Source organism: Cnephaeus nilssonii (genome assembly GCF_951640355.1).
Source record: "Cnephaeus nilssonii genome assembly, chromosome: 1".
Lineage (NCBI taxonomy): Eukaryota > Metazoa > Chordata > Mammalia > Chiroptera > Vespertilionidae > Cnephaeus > Cnephaeus nilssonii.
In genome coordinates this window covers 88,076,854-88,093,980 of record NC_137072.1, presented here as the reverse complement: position 1 = coordinate 88,093,980, position 17,127 = coordinate 88,076,854, and the positions used below count along the sequence as shown (strand labels likewise).

Below are 17,127 nucleotides of genomic sequence, written 5' to 3'. Positions count from 1 at the left end.
TGGACAATATGCCAGAAGTATTTATCAGGAGGTAAGAATTCAAAGAAAACGGAGCATTTTAAATGAAAGCCTTAAGACAAAAATAAAAAGTTAAGGTACTGCGAAAGAACTGCAAATATGTTAGGTGGAAATGTAGATATATAAAAAAATTCCAACAAGCAACAGAAAAGTATGAATTGTCATGAAACAAAGCAACCTTCCAAGAACACGTAAATGCACATCCTATATAATAAAGCGTTAATATGCAAATTGACCATCACTCCAACACACAAGATGGTCGCTCCCCATATGGTCAAAGATGGCCGCTCCCCATATGGTCAAAGATGGCCGCCCCAATGTGGACAGAAGATGGCCACTTCAAGATGGCCAGCTGGGGAGGGCAGTTGTGGGCAATCAGGCCTACAGGAGAGGGCAGTTAGGGGTGACCAGGCTGGCAGAGGAGGGCAGTTGGGGGCAACCAGACTTACGGGGGAGGGCAGTTGGAGGGGACCCAGGCTTGCAGGGGAGGGCAGTTAGGGGTCACCAGGCCTGCAGGGGAGAGCAGTTGGGGGTGGGGGTGGGAACCAGCCCTGCAGGGGAGGGCAGTTGGGGGGGATCAGGCCAGCAGGGGAGAGCAGTTGGAAGGGACCAGGCCTGAAAGGGAGTGCAGCTGTGGGCATTCAGGCCTACAGGGGAGGGCAGTTAGGGGTGACTGGGCCAGCAGAGGAGGGCAGTTAGGGGTGAACGGGGCTGCAGGGGAGGGCAGCTGGGGGAGGGGGGACGGGCCTCCCCCGCCCCTGTGCATGAATTTCGTGCACCGGGCCTCTAGTCTTAATATATTTTATTAAAAGTATGAAGAATCACATTACCCAGCAAATTATCAATCCCCTTTAAGTACCTCTATCTACATAAATCATCAAGATAAGGACAGAAAACAGTATGTAATATAACTAAGTAAATAAAAACTTATTTTCTGGTTGCATGTCATAGCGTTGAATCAGCTTGATTTGGCTGTGGGAATTTTCATAAACAAAGCAGAATATATCATTTCTCATTCAAACATGAATAAAATCAATGTAGATCCAGGAGGAGAAAATTTTAAAAATATTTTTCAAAGACTTATATTTCCTATATATCTTACAAAAAAAATCAAGGCATTTTAAAAAATGATACATAAAATCAGGGAAAAGATATATAGGATAATGTTGTCTAGTGGATCAATCCTGAAGTGTGAAAAGGAGAGGCAGTTCTATTCCTCACAAGACCACAATGAGCTGTGGGGCCAGAGACAAGTAATTTAATCTCTCTGCGTCTTGTCATTGCCTTTAAAGTATTAGGTTTTCAGTCTTAACCTGAACTTAGAGGGATGACAGGAAATGAAATCTCACGTCTGCCTTTTATATGTCCTGTAAGCAAATCATCAAATAGTAATCTGTGTAGTAAATTGTCGAATATTAATCTGTATATCAAAACAGTCTTCAAATCAAGCATTCCCGTGACATGCAGATGAAGATTATCGACCGCCCCCCCCCCCCCCCCGCAGCAACCCTGTGTCAATCATTAACAGTGCTCCTACCCGATGAGGAGTATCTCCTCCCCTCCCCCCCCCCCCCCCCCCCCGCCCCGTGTCAGTCATTAACAGCATTTCTACCCGCAGAAGAAAAGGAGATCCTGTTAGAGCCTGCTAGCAGAGCATCCGGCAAGATTAGGATCCTTCTATCTCACAGTTTTGTTTTCAGTACTAACACAGACCGGACACAGATGTGCCAAATGGTGTTGATTCAAGTCAGAATAATTCCAGGAGTTTTTACATCTATGTGTATCCAGTATCACACTTTAGTTTGGCTGGGCATACTTATATGAAATGTGCTTTTAGTAATTATTTTATTATCAAGGCTTTTAAATGTTATTCAGACTTGAATGAACATCATTGAATTTTCTCAAACACAAAGTAAGTTTTATAAGATTAATACTCTACAGTTCTAAGGACTTTATTAACAAATACTGCTAGGTTGAAGATACTATTAATACATCAATCATTAAAAATGTACAATTTGGCGCTCATGAAGACAAACCAAAATTTTAATCAAAAGTTTCTTCATGTTTATACATGATTCCCTATAGAAGGTATGAAGTATGCATAAGAAATGGAATATGGTAAACTATTAATTATTCAAATGTATCAATAGTAATGAAAGTTTATTACAAACTAGTCAATGAATATGCATAAGTGAATACACTACAGTCAGCATTTACAGGTCACAAATGAGATTATGTCTTACCTTTAAGTGCGACAAACAGTTCTGTAGGAAAATATGCCAGTTACTTAAAAAAAACTGTTTCTGACTGACACATAAAAGGCAGGTAATTAGTGGATATAGAGCCTATAGGAGACAGATAAAAGAGAGAGTTAACACTTTTCACGACAAAGCACTGGACTTGTAAATTATATTTCATTTATTCTCATAAACAAGGAAACCAAAAGACTCCTTTATGCAGTTTAACCGTTTATAGTAAGAAACATGATCTCATAGGGTCAAGTAACAAAGCATAACAAAGGGCAAATTCTCTACAAGGACCGTTCTTTGACCTGTCATATCCTCCCTGAGTTAGAGCATGCTATTATTTTCCCTAGAGCCATTCCTCCCTCAATCAGTACAGTGGTTACGAGCATGGGCCCTGGGGTCAGTGGACAGCCTGGCATCCAAGTTCCAGCTTTCTATTTGCCAGGTGTCTGACACCATGGAGGATACCTCACTAGCTAAGCCTCACTTTCCTAAAACGTAAAGTGGAAAATAATAATCAAACACATCCTACGAGGTTGTGAGGCTTAAGGAAGACAAAGGAGACAAAGCACTCAGTTCAGTGCCTAGGACTCATGCTTATTATTATCTCTACTGTAAGTGGTCAAGTATGTGTCCAATTCTCCAAACTTTCCCCAAGTTGCATGAAAATTCAGAGAAATCCCTCAAAGGTACATAAAATTTGCCTTATTTTATACTTTGGATATATGATAACTTCACTTTGTACAATTCTCTTAAATCTCCACTGACTTCATAAAACAATTACTAAGACCCCCTAATTAAATATGTAAATACTAGTGGCCCAGTGCATGAAATTCGTGCAGGGGTTAGGGGGGAGGGGTCCCTCAGCCCAGCCTGCACCCTCTTCAATCTGGGACCTCTTTGGGGATGTCCGACTGCCGGTTTAGGCCTGAAACCTGTGGGATTGGGCCTAAACCGGCAGTCAGATATCTCTCTCACAATCTGGGACCGCTGGCTCCTAACCGCTCACCTGCCTGCCTGCCTGATCGCCCCTAACCACTATGCCTGCCGGCCTGGTCGCCCCCAACTGCCCTCCCCCTTCCGGCCTCATCACCCTTAACTGCCCTCCCCCTCCGACCTGCTCACCCCCAACTGCCCCCGCCTGCCAGCCTGCTTGCCCCCAACTGCACCCCCTTGCCGGCCTGCTCACCCCTAACTGTACCCACTTCCGATCTGTTCACCCCAACTCCCCTCCCTGATGGCCTGATCGCCTCCACCTGACCCCGCCACCAGCCTGCTCACCCCCAACTGCCTCCCACCCCCACCGGCCTGATCGTCCCTAACTGCCTTTGCCTCGGCCCTGCCACCATGGCTTTGTCCGGAAGGTCTCCCGGAAGGTCTCCTGGTCTAATTAGCTTATTACCCTTTTATTAGTATAGATTTGAAATGGTTCTTAATACCAATGAATGCTTCTTTCTGGAGCTCAGTTCAAAAGTAGTCTGATAAAGCATCTCCACAAAATTTTTCAAACAGGGAACATTCACTTCATTTTTAACAGCCTAGGTAAAAAGATAATGCAAAAAGTAAGAAAACGGTTACAAACGTGGGTTCAAACTACAAGAACTTTCTGTAAGGTTTGAAGTTGGTTAACACCTCACTGAGGATCTCATGGAAGTACAGTACCGTGACGTGCCAACTGACCAAATGTTAAGTAAATAAGATAAACGTGGTCCTTGCCCTGAGCGCACGAGCAGAGAATGCAGGCAAGTGAACAGGTGGTATACCAGATGCTGTAAGAGGAAACTGAAATTCTCTGTGGTCTGGAGGCAGTCAGAAGGGACCGCTAGGGAAAAACCTCACAAGATACACCTAAGCTGAATCCAACATCTCTTACCTGAAATATTGCAACCACTTCCCATTTAACCACTCTAGCCTTATCTCCCCCTCTCCTGCCCCCAGGCACTGGGATCCAGCCGCACTAGCTAGCTTCCTGCTGTTCCTCGAACACATCATGCATGCTCTGGCTTCAGGATGTCTGCACTTGTTCCTTCTGCCTAAGCTCTTCCCCCCGGTACAGCAGGTCTCACTCCCTCATTCCTCCAGCTTCTGTTCAACTGCCACCACCTCTTTTAAGGGGGTGATCTTTCCTAATCACTCTACTTTAAAATTTCAGCTCCCTTACCATCTTGGCGATTGTCTACCCTGTTTTCCATTTCTCCATAGTACTTACCACCATCTGCATACTACATATTGTACGTGAGTTTAATATGTTGTCCTCACAAGTCAACGCGACAGGAGCAAGGAGTCTTTCCCACCTTGATCACTGTATCCCCTGTGCATACACGAGGCCCCCACACGCAGAAAGCACTCAAGACACATAACCAATGAATGAGGCGAGTCCAGCCAGGTGAAGGGGGGAGGAGGTCATTAGCGAGGCAAGAATGCTTCAGGCAGAAGTGGCTCTATGTGCAGAGGCAGTTGTTATGGGTTAGACCAGTGGTTCTCAACCTTCCTAATGCCGCGACCCTTTAATACAGTTCCTCATGTCGTGGTGACCCCCAACCATAAAATTATTTTCGTTGCTACTTCATAACTGTAATTTTGCTGCTGTTAATGAATCGTAATGTAAATATCTGTGTTTTCCGATGGTCTTAGGCTCTACAGCAGCGGTTCTCAACCTGTGTGTCAAGAACCGCTAGCAGGGTCGCCTAAGACCATCGGAAAACACAGATATTTACATTACGATTCATTAACAGCAGCAAAATTACAGTTACGAAGTAGCAACGAAAATAACTTTATGGTTGGGGGTCACCACAGCATGAGGAACTGTATTAAAGGGTCGCGGCATTGGGAAGGCTGAGAACCACTGGGTTAGACTGTGCTGTCCTCCCACCAAAGTTCCTGTGTTGAAGTCTTAAGCCCCACGTACCTCATGTGACCTTATTTCAAAACAGGTCATTGTAGATATAACCAGTTAAGTGAGGATGAGGTCATACTGGGGGTAGCAGCTAATCTAACTTGACTGGTGTCCTTAAAGTGGGGAAAATTTGGACACAGACATGCGCATAAGGAGAACAGCATGTGAACATGAAGGCAGAGATTGCAGTGAGGCTTCTAGAAGCCAGAGAATGCCACCGATTGTCAGTAAACACCGGAAGCTTGGCAAGGGGCATGGAACAGAGTCTCTGTGAGACAACACACTTTTGTTGGTTAAGCCACCTAGCATGTGGTACTTTGTTAGGGCTGCCCTAGCAAACTAATAAACCACAGAAGGAAACATGGCATAAAAGAAGAATTAGGCAACTCAGTAATAATGGAGCATTGTCAAACATCTTGCTTTGTACAACTGGCTCCTTTTGATGGATTACCTTAAAAACTGTAACCTAACCCAAGTTAAACAGCTGGCAAAAAAACACATTTTCAAACAAGGCGGAAGCACAAATGACAAATGGCATGGATAAGTAGCAATGGAAACCATTTCTAAGAAGAGAAATCAGAGTACCTGTACTAATGATCATAGCCTCAAGCTGCCATGGTTTTATTAACTAGTCTGTTTTCCTTTTGATAAAATGAGCCTATTTCACACGGCCAAAAGCTGGGGTGGGGATGGAAAGCTATCTGACTCAAACTACTTGCAAAGCTATAAATTATGTTTGTATGCATTTAAAAAATCTTCAAAATAGGGTTATTTCAAAATGATAAAGGTGCCCATTTAAGAGGATATCACAATTTTAAACATATATGTGCTGAGTAATAGAGCTTAAACATATACAAAGCAAAAATTGACAGAGTGCAAAGAGAAATTGACAAATCTACAGTTAGTTACAGTCAAACTTCAGCACTCCTCACTCAATAATTGCTAGAGGTAGTAGGTAGGACATCAGCAAGGTTATCATAGACAAATAATACTATCAACCATCTTGGACCTAATTAATATTTATAGAACAATGCCATCCAGCGACAGCAATAAGTACAGTCTTTGCAAGTGCACATGGAACATTCATCAAGATAGAGGATACCCTGGCCCCAAAACAAGTCAATGCATTTCATGGGATTCATGCCATACAAAGTATGTTCTCTAACCACACATTAAAAATGAATAACTTAAAGATCTCTGGAAAAAAACCCAAATGTTCAGAAATAAAATAATATGCCTCTAAATTATCTACGGATTTCATAAAGAGCATTATTAAAAAGTATTTTGACCTTTATGAAAATGAAAACACAAGATATCAAAATTTGTGATTTGCCACTTTAGAACTACTTAGAGGGAAATATACAGCGTAAAGTGCTTATATTAGGGAAAAAAAAGGAAAGATCTGCAGGATCTCAGCTTCCACCTTAAGAAACAAAAAACAAACAAAGAAAAAAGTGCAAATGAAAACCAAAGTAGAAGAAAGGAAATAATAAAAATCCAAGCAGAAATCAATGAAATAGAAACTGAAAAAGAGAGAACATCAATAAAGCCAAAAACTAGTTCTTTGGGAGTTTCAAAAAAATTAATAAATGACTAGCCAGAGAGACCAGGAAAAAAGAAGGAAAGTAAAAACTTAGCAACATTTGGAATGAAAGTGGTCACTACAGACACAATAGTATAAATTATGTAATATCTATATTATAAAAACCCAGTGGCCCTAACGCGGCGGGGCGGTGGGCGGGGCGGCGATTTTATGCCCTGGGCTTCTAGTATAGTATGAAGCTGACCAACCTGATACCAATAAACTTGATAATTCCCTTAGAAATGAATAAACACCTTAGAAAGATCTGAAAGCTCACTCAAGAAAAAGTAGTCTGAGAAAACCTGTCTTTTGAAGAAAATCATTTGGTAGTTAAAAAGGCTCCCTCAAGGAAAATTCCAGACCAAGAGGATTTATTGATATATTCTATCCAACTCCAACGAAAGACTGAGAGCCAATTCTACACAAACTCTTCCTACATAAATCACCTTGATACTAAAACCAAAAAAGAAAACCGCAGACCAAGAGCCCCAGGAACACAGATAGGTGCAAAAATTCTCAATAAAAAACTTATCAAATAAAATCTAACAATATAAAAAAATCATATCATGATCAAGAGTTTCACCCCAAAAATGTAATGTTGATTCAGCAATTAATATAATTCAATATATTATCAAACAAAAAAGAAAAAACATCTGATTATTTCAACAGACAGGGATGGGGGGACATTTAACAATATCCAACATTTATTCCTTCCTGAAAAATAACCAACTCTTCATAAACTAGAAATGGAAATAAATTTCCACAATATGACAAAAGGCATCTATGAAAAACCTACAAGTCACATCATACCTATTGGTAAGACTGGCGACTTTAGCCCTAAAATGTGAAAAGAGGTAAGGAGGTCTGCTCTGATTTTTTTTTTAAATCATTGTACTGAAAAGTGCTAGCCAGTGCAATAAGGCAAAAATGAAATAAAATATACACACTGAAAAGTATTTTGAACACCTGGAAAATGAAATCTTAAAACAATGGCATTTACTATAGCATAAACATAAGAAATGCCTAGGATAAATTTAACAAAATATACTCAAGATCTATACACTGAAAATTACAAAACATTGTTGAGAGAAAATAAAGACCTAAGTCAAAGAAGAAAGATGCTATGCTCATGAATCACAAGAATCAATATTGATGTCTGTCCTACCATTTATGAATATAAAGAAATCCCAATTCAAATACCAGCATTTTTTTTTAATTGACTGACTCAAAACTCAATCAGAAAACAATCCAATACAAAAATGCGAAAAAAAGATTTCAACAGACATTTTGTCAAAGAAAATAAAAGCAAATGTTCATACAAAGACTTGTATAAGAATGTTCACAGCAGCTTTACTTGTGGCAGCTAAAAATTAGAAACAACCCAAAGATCCAAAAACAGGTAAACACATAACCAAACTGTGGTACAGCCATACAATGAAATACTGCTCAACAATGAAAAGGCAATAAACTGCTGATATATTCTACAACACACTTGGACTGCAAAATAATTTTGCAGACGGAAAGAAGTCAGAAAAAGAAGAGTTTGTACTATGAGACTGCATTAATATAAAATTACAGGAAATCCAAAATTAATGTACAGAAACTGAAAGAAGATCACTGGTTGCTTGAGAACAAGTGGGGTAAGTAAGAGTGGGATTAAAAAGGAACACAGAAAACTTTGAAGAGTGTGATAGATATGTACGTCATCTTGAGTGTGGGGACAGTTTCACAGGTACATACATATACATATATATACACATATATGATAGGATAACCATTAGCTAGGATAACCATATGTATATATATATGTCAAACTGTACACTTTAAATGTGTGTAGTTTATTGTATGTCAATTTTACCTTCATAAGTCTTTTAAAAATAAAATAATATATTTGTGTATATATAAAAATCAATTACACAACAATATGCAGTACATAGAAAATGAGTGGGATATTACACACCACACCGAAAAACTGAGTGGGGCAGGGATGGAGATCAGGAAACAAAAAAAATCTATAGTATGCTATAAATTCCATTACTATTGATATTTCATTACCAGTAACTGCAAAATTAGTTTTGAATAACACTCTACATTTACACCAAGAAAAGTTTCTATAAATGTGCTTCCCTAGAAGTTACTGCAATCATTATTCTCTAAACAATTCAGAGTACAAATTCTGATAGGGATGATGAATGTCACAGCAATCTACAGAACAGAACTTACAAAATCAAGACAGTCTGGTACATTCCAGGATGTATGTCACAGTACTTTTACATTCTTCAGAGGCTACTAAAATGGCTCTGATTTTGTAAGGAGCAAAAGGCCATGATGAAATGCAGTGTGCTATACTGAGGCCTTGAGGCCACACTACTGCTAGGTTGCAAATGCTCTGCACTCCTAACAGTCTCTGGATCTTGAGGGCTCGTTCTTTTAATTAAAAGACTGATGGATACTCTTCTGCTCTGTGTCTAATAATCCTTTTCCCTAAACCCATGCTACATTCCAAATTTTCGCCTCACTCTCTATTAGGTTACCAGAAAGTAAGGATATTTCATGTAGCAACTTCTTTAGTAAAAAGGTACTTTTAAGATACAATATAAAAATAAAAAATATACTTACAGCAGCTACAGGGATAAGAATCTCCACAAATAAACCGGCAAGTGCATGTTTTATATCTTTATCTTTTACTTCTAAGAAATACTGAGCACATTCCTGGGGGATGGGGGAAACACATTAGGTTAACAAAAGAGAAAGATTAAAGAATTTTTAATATCACGATAATTTTGTAAACACTCTGCCATTATACCAAAAAGCTATGGTCAAAACATACTTAAATTTAAAAAGAAAATTAATTTATACTTGTGACAATTCAACAATTGGAATAAAAAAATAATAACGATGTCATTAATTTATCTACATTTTTCTCTTTAAAAGTCACGAAGATCAAGAAAAGTCATTGTTAGGCTAAATCTCTGCAACTGATGAAGCATATCACCTGCATAAACTGAAATGATGCTTCAAAATCTTCTACAGGATACATTTTCACTCGGAAAAATTTCATTCCCATTATTAAGCTGATGACACTCTGAACCACATGTGGACTTTGTTCCTTCAGTCGCAGTTCTTTTAATTCTGTCATAAACTTCTTCCTCACAGCCTGAAACCTTTAATACACACAGACACATAATTTCATTTGTTAAAAACACTAATTTCCTACATCATCTCCTTTCTCTGCGCTCATCAAAATTACCAGAAAAGCATACATAGGAAGACAAAAATTTCTGTTATTCTAAATTTCCTGTTCATTTATTTTAACATCACAAGTTTCTTAAAGAGGAATAATTGGATTTTTTAATTCCTATATCAGTGATATAGCGCCATTACCATTTACTAATTAATAACCATAATAAAAATAAGATCAAATAACCCACCCATAAAACTTCCCCGTAAATATCAGAGAGCCAATTTTTAAGTCTCCTTCTTGGTCTGCTATTTGAGTTGTATGGAGCGTGGACTGGAGATTACAAATTCATTCAAAGAGGTAAACCAACTGATTGTGACTATACACTACCACTTAAAACTCCTATCCCACTACAACGCAGAAAAACTGAGCAAGAGCGGGAGGACACGGCTCACAATCTGCATGAGCTAAAGAATCAAAACACGTTCAAAATCTGAGCACCGTCCTGGTGTCACATGACCACAATTGTTAAGGTTACCAAATTTTTCTTTGCTTACACTGGAAAAAGATATCCAGTAGCTTATTCATCAATGATACTTCATTTTCCTCCTCCTCCATATATTAGAAAACAACCAAAGATTTTACTATTAATGTTACTTGGGGAAAACTAGTTCCTGAAAATTGAAATGAAAAATGAAGTATACTTTTCCAATGGTCATTGACTACAGTAAGGAAATATATATATATATATATATATATATATATATATATATATATATATATATGACACATATATTAATTAAATATGGACACATGATAGAAAATATAGCATCTATTTCTATTTGACTCTTGGAGGATACAATACCATTTTCCATTCAAATATTCTTTTGTGTTTTATAAAAAATATATAGAAAGTGAATAAATACCTTACCATTGTAATAAGATGAGAATCCAAGGGTTGGGGTTTTTTTAAAATTAAATTTCTCACAATAACTGTTAATCACTACAATCAAAGGAAATGCATAGGCAAGATTGTAATACACCTCCCAGCCCTTTCCTTTCTCCCCTCCCTTTCTCCCCCTACTGGTCCCCCCACTCAACTGTCAGTACGACCAGCCTAACCTACTGTGGCTCCATGCACCCTTCTTCCATGCTCATCATGTGTGTGGGTGGAAACTCCTCACCACTGCTCTACGGGACTAGTGAGGGTAAGCACCATTTCACTGGCCCTTTGGATTTATAATCTTTACCATCCTAGAATTAACTTAGCGGTGATGCAAGTTCTCCTGGATCCAACTTGCTAATGTATTCCTTAGAATTTCTAACCTGTATTCCTGACAGAAATTCATTTAGATAAATATTTAAAAATCATGAACTACTATGCCATAAAATAAACACACCATTGCTTGTGTCCATGTTTTTGTGCCTATAATTCCTGAGGCAGGGATTCATTAGTGATTAAATACAAGTGACATATTAAGATATTATTGTCTATGTCCAAATCACATAAAACACTCAAACTATGTTCTAAGTTCTATAGCATTGGTTATGCAAGGGTGCCTGATGTGTTACCAAGGATAAAAAATATGCCAAATAAAATACATTACTTAATATTAAAATCTAAACTATTAAATATTAACAATACTTGCCTTCTGAGAATTTAGAAAAGTTTTTATATAATGATCTCATAACCAAAGACTCTTTAAATGCTATCCACAAAAATCTGAATTGATATTTTTTTACTTAGAGAAAACACAAATACTAAAGACAAACAGCTTTTTAGTGTTTACTATAATGATGGCTCAAGACAGCTTGATGAGTGTAACTTCTGACGAATAACACTTTTCATAAAATAATCTGGTATCTTTTACTTTTACTTTTAGGTATCCCTTTTACCTATTCAAAACTCTATTTAGTATTAAAACAAATAAGGTGATTAGAATGAAGAGATTGCATTGATATCTTGGAAATAAAAGCACTCAACTGGAAAGTATTAAAAGTAATTATTAGCTCTGTAAAGAGTTCTAAAGGGAAGATTAAAAAAAAATGCTTCTTATAGAGTTGTTAAAAGTAGGAAATAAGGTAATGTCCTGACTATTCCTGGCAATTTCTGACTTCCTGAATTCAGATATTTATGGGGGAAAAAACCCTAAAATGAAAACACGTTGTGAAATTCAAGTATGGGTGCTACTTTAACAGAGCAGCTTAGTAATAAAAGGTGAAACTGAATTCTATGAAAAGTACAGTAGGTTTAAAACTATCAGTTTCTACTATATTAGTAATGAAGCATTCCAAAACAAAAAGCAAATCGAAATCAGTGAAACTTACTTTGATTGGGTAAGAACCCCTATCACCTCTGCATATAAATCTGCAATAATATGCACATTCCCAGTGTTGGTTCCCGAATACCTGAAATAACACGAGAACAAATGCATTATTTATTAAATTTTTTTCTACAAACTCTGAATAAATCTAAAAATTTCTTATTATTGTAGAATTTTCTCTGAAAATTCACTTATAGGATAATAAAATCCACACAAACTTTTTCCTATCTCTAGATTTTAATTTGCCGTTAAATTTAGCCTTCTAATTTTTATAAATCCAATTGGTTTTTAGAATTATTTTTACAAAAATCATTTCTATATGTATGTAGTGTGGATTCAAAATAATAATTGCTTTGAATGCTAAAAACAAATGATCGATGAGTATTCAAAGTATATTTAAGCAGTATAAACCCACATAGAAAAGCAACAATCCCGAGTTAGTATTTTACTTACCCTTCCTTATGTTTAAAGTGCTTGAAAGCCAAGTTTAGAACTTCATGAACTAAGGGATCAGGCACAGGATGAACAGGGATCTAGCACAAAAAAGATCAAGTGAGTAAGAGCTAAATAGGTTAGAAGTCTTTTCTGAGTGGTCTTATTTCAACAAATTAAATCAATAGTCAATTTTAATTTTCATGATATGATCTATTACTGATCTGTTAAGCTTCCTTTTTCCTAAAAAAATATTTTTTCTCTAATTTAGATGAATATCTAATTTCACAAACTCTAAACTTACGATTATTAGCTTCAAAATCACAAATCATTGAACAATGGACTATGGAGGGGGAAAGCTATTGTTGTTGTTACTATAACTGTTATTGTCAGAAAGTTACAAACACATTTCCCATGTGTAACTCTGCAACACCTATAGATCAGCAACCTTTGATGGAGCCAGCACCACACTTCAGATAGCCTGATTGCCTATCATAACAGTATCCAAGAAGGACAATAACTTTTCCAACCATTTTAACCTACTAGTATTTATGGCTTTATTAATATTAGAAATTTGTCATTTTAAATGTCTGTTTTGTTTAGTTCTTTAAAAACTACATGTTAGTTCCTAATCTGTAAAACAAATACAATATTTAAAATCTCTGCCCCTTTCCCCAAATATAAACACTATTAAAAACTTGGTATATAGCCTTCCACGCTTTTTCTACATACACACCACACACACACACACACACACACACACACACACACACACACACACTTCATTTTTACTTAACAGAACAATGCATCTTTCCATGTCAATACTTAGAGTTCCTCCTTATATTTTTTAACAGCCATAAAGTATTCAGTATAATAATTTATTTAATGAGCTCTCTATTAATGAACATTTCAGCCCAGAATTTCTATAGTCAATATGTATGTTTTACAATAAACATCTTGTGCATTCAACATTATAGATTTGTATAGTTCTACGGGGAAAGAGTCCAAAAAAAGGTGGGTCAAAGATTAGACAAGTCACCACGGATAGACTCTAGTTCTATTCATGTGTGGGTCTGTTTCTGAGCTCTCTATCAATTTAATGTGTCTGTGCTAAAACCAGGCTGTCTTATTATTAGAGCTTGCTTATTTCATAAGTTTGGATGTATTGTACTACAAGCCTCACCCTCCATCTTTTTCAGAGATATTTTGACTCTGCCTCGCCTATTGTTCTTCCACATTCAATTTACAGTCATCTTTTCAAGTTCCACAATAACTATAAGATTATTGGAATTGCAATGAACCTTTCGATCAATTTGGGGATAACTGTATTCTTTCGCATTTACATGGAATATCTTTCCATCTCTTTAAAGACTTTCAGCAGTTTTACAACTTCCTGTTTTTGTCCTCTGTTATACTTGGTCCTAAGAGAACAATCATATGAAGAGATGTTTGATTTCATTAGTAATAAGGAGGGGGGAAATGCACAAGATATCATTTTATACCTATTCGATGGGGGAAAAAATTGAGTCTGACAAAGCCAAATAGTAGAGAGAATGTAAATCAATGAGGTTTCATGTACATTGCCGGTGGAAGTTTAAATCAATTATTTACGCAGCGTGCAATCCACTGAAGAGGATCAATGTTTGCCACTACGAAATACGGCAGGTTGGCATAAGGATTATTTTGAGCTGAAGGCAACTCAAAAAATTGTATCATGCTGAGCAGATGCAGGAAAAGCTCTCTATTCTCCCTCTCTCTGGCTAAAAGCAGTCTCCCTTCCCCCTTTCCAATACCAAGGAGAGTAGAAGAACCATTACCACTGGAAACAGAAAGTTGGCACTGAGATGGGTCTGCACAAACAAACCTTACTAATTAGCCCTTATCTACCATTGGTTTCCCCCATATATTTACCTTCCCACAACTTACCACCCCAACAGCCAAACCCTTTTCCTTTGTCCTGTCACTTCTCCACAATGTCTTTTGCTTTTTGATAAAGTAATTTTTCACGTCTAACCCTTCTTTGGCTCTTGACTTCTTTTCTATGAGGGCCTTTTCTCCTGCTAATCTGCCACTTATCAGCTGAATTTGCAGGGCCCCAGATACTAACCCTAAGAGGATGGGGCCTCCTCACACTAGCAGTTACACGTTTAAGAAAACAACGATGAGAGCCTCTGGCTGGAGAGGCCTTGCCAACACCTTGATTTCAGACTCTGGCCTCCAGAACCAGGAGAGAATAAATTTCTGTTTTCTTAGCCACCTAATTTATGATAATTTATTACTACAACCTCAGGCAACCAACACATGACCTCATAGAGTACTACAATGAGACTAATAGTACTGCCAACACTGTAGGTTTGCTATGAAGATTAAATGAATTCAATGAGTTGATATTCATAAAGCACTTGGCAGGGTGTTGGTTACCTAGTAAGCACTATTGAAGTGCTTAGTGAATTTTTACAAAAAAGAACTGAGGTCAATGGTTGATGACATTAGTTTTCTAGACCACGATTGGTGGACTGGACACAATATTGGAGTCTCTGTTAGATTACATAATTGAAAACATAATCATGATGCGGTGAAAAGGTTGAGAAGAGTGGACTCTACAAAGATTCTTTCGAGCCCAAATGCTCAATATAAAGAACCCTTCAATTTGCTAAAAAAAAAAAAAAGGGGGTGGGGGGACAATGATGTATAACTAACTATACACTTCATGGATGAATCTTAGTAACATAATGTTGAGTGGGAAAAAAAGTCCCAGAGGACAATAAACAATGATACAATTTTTTAGAAAGTCCAAAAACAATAAAACTTTAATATATTATCCAAACATGTATCAAAACATTTTTTAAAGTTAAGGGAATATCTATACTAATAAAAGGGTAATATGCTAACTAACCAGACATCTTCTGGACATCCATCCAGATGTCCTTCCGAACAAAGCCACAGTGGCGGGGGCCGAGGCAGAGACGGTTAGGGGTGATCAGGCCGGCAGGGGAGAGCAGTTAGGGGCAACCAGGCCGGCAGGGGAGGGCAGTTAGGGGCAACCGGGTCAGCAGGGGAGGGCAGTTAGGGGCAACCGGGCCAGCAGGGGAGGGCAGTTAGGGGCAACCAGGCCAGCAGGGGAGGGCAGTTAGGGGCGATTAGGCTGGCAGGGGAGCAGTTAGGGGCAATCAGGCCGGCAGGCAGAGGTGGTTAGGGGCGATCAGGCAAAGGTGGTTAGGGGCAATCAGGCAGAGAGGTTAGGGGCAATCAGGCAGGCAGGTAGAGTGGTTAGGGGCGATGAGGCGGGCAGGCAGGTGAGCGGTTAGGAGCCAGTGGTCCCGAATTGCGAGAGGGATGTCCGACTGCCAGTGCGGGATCGGGCCTAAACCGGCAGTCAGACATCCCCCAAGGGGTCCTGGACTAGAGAGGGTGCAGACCGGGCTGAATGACCGCCCTCCCCCCCGATGCACGAAATTCATGCACTGGGCCTCTAATATTAACATAAAAATCAGTTACTGAAAAGGGAATAGCCAAGGAATGAACTAGGAGAGAGTCATATAATTAGGCTTTACATTGTAGATAACAGTCTAGTTCTCAGAGGGACCGTTGTGTTGTAAACAAACAAACACGAACAGCCATGCAGAGAGCAATGACAACAGTGTGTCTTTAACCAGGATTACAATTTATCCACTTCTGTGGGCCTGGGGTCCAATTGAAACAAAATACATAGGAATTCTACATTTGATTTGCTGAAAATTTTTAACAGATTCCAGAACACCTCAGCAATAGGATGAAATTGTAATTGAATATTAAATATAACCAAGGAAGCAAAAAACTAGACTGGGGGAAAAAATAGTAAAGAATTCTAATTACTCAGAGATGGTCAGAATGCTTCTTGAGGGCTTGAAAAGAGAGCTATTTAAAGTGAAGACAATGCATTCCTTACAAAGGTAAACCAGGAATCTATTCGGAGGGGATTAAACTTGGTCCTGAATAATGACCAGGAATTAATTCTAAACTAGTAAATATGAGAGAGACATTAGGTAAGAGTAATCACACAAACAGTAATGTGGGACAAGCATTCTAACACGTATTCACTTCCATTTATTCATCTCAATGAGCAGGTGACTAAATTCTGACAACACTGAGAACACTGACACAACTTCTAAACTGCCGTCCCAAGCAGAGGGAGGCATGGCAACGGACACGGCTTTCAAAGGCTCCTGGTGAGCCTTCACTCCGGGGCGGACGGCTATCCTAGAGCCTCGCCGTGGACAAGTGGCTCAGTGCTTATTGTGGACCAGAGGAGGTTGGGAAAATGCATTTGTCTCATTTCCTAAAAACTGCGACTGTCCCAAGGGCCTGTACCTGGAATCCAACGGGAAGAAAATGCATGATGAGGGAGATGCTTATACTGCCCTATCCCAAAATCACATAGGGATTAAGGGAGGAAGCAGCTGAAATCC

At 38.5% G+C, this 17,127-nt stretch overlaps 1 protein-coding gene across 11 annotated transcripts in view; it reads right to left on the bottom strand.

Annotated features, from left to right (window-relative positions):
• FRYL (FRY like transcription coactivator) overlaps positions 1-17,127 on the bottom strand; it is a 245,723-nt gene that overhangs the window by 104,019 nt on the left and 124,577 nt on the right. For all 11 annotated transcript variants that reach the window (XM_079771144.1, XM_079771135.1, XM_079771136.1 and 8 more), the window contains 6 exons: positions 12,701-12,780; positions 12,252-12,332; positions 9,738-9,906; positions 9,362-9,454; positions 3,704-3,802; positions 2,262-2,363 (listed from right to left, as the gene is read on the bottom strand). In XM_079771144.1, the coding sequence (XP_079627270.1) occupies positions 2,262-2,363; positions 3,704-3,802; positions 9,362-9,454; positions 9,738-9,906; positions 12,252-12,332; positions 12,701-12,780 (624 nt within the window). The remainder of the gene's footprint in view (positions 1-2,261; positions 2,364-3,703; positions 3,803-9,361; positions 9,455-9,737; positions 9,907-12,251; positions 12,333-12,700; positions 12,781-17,127) is intronic.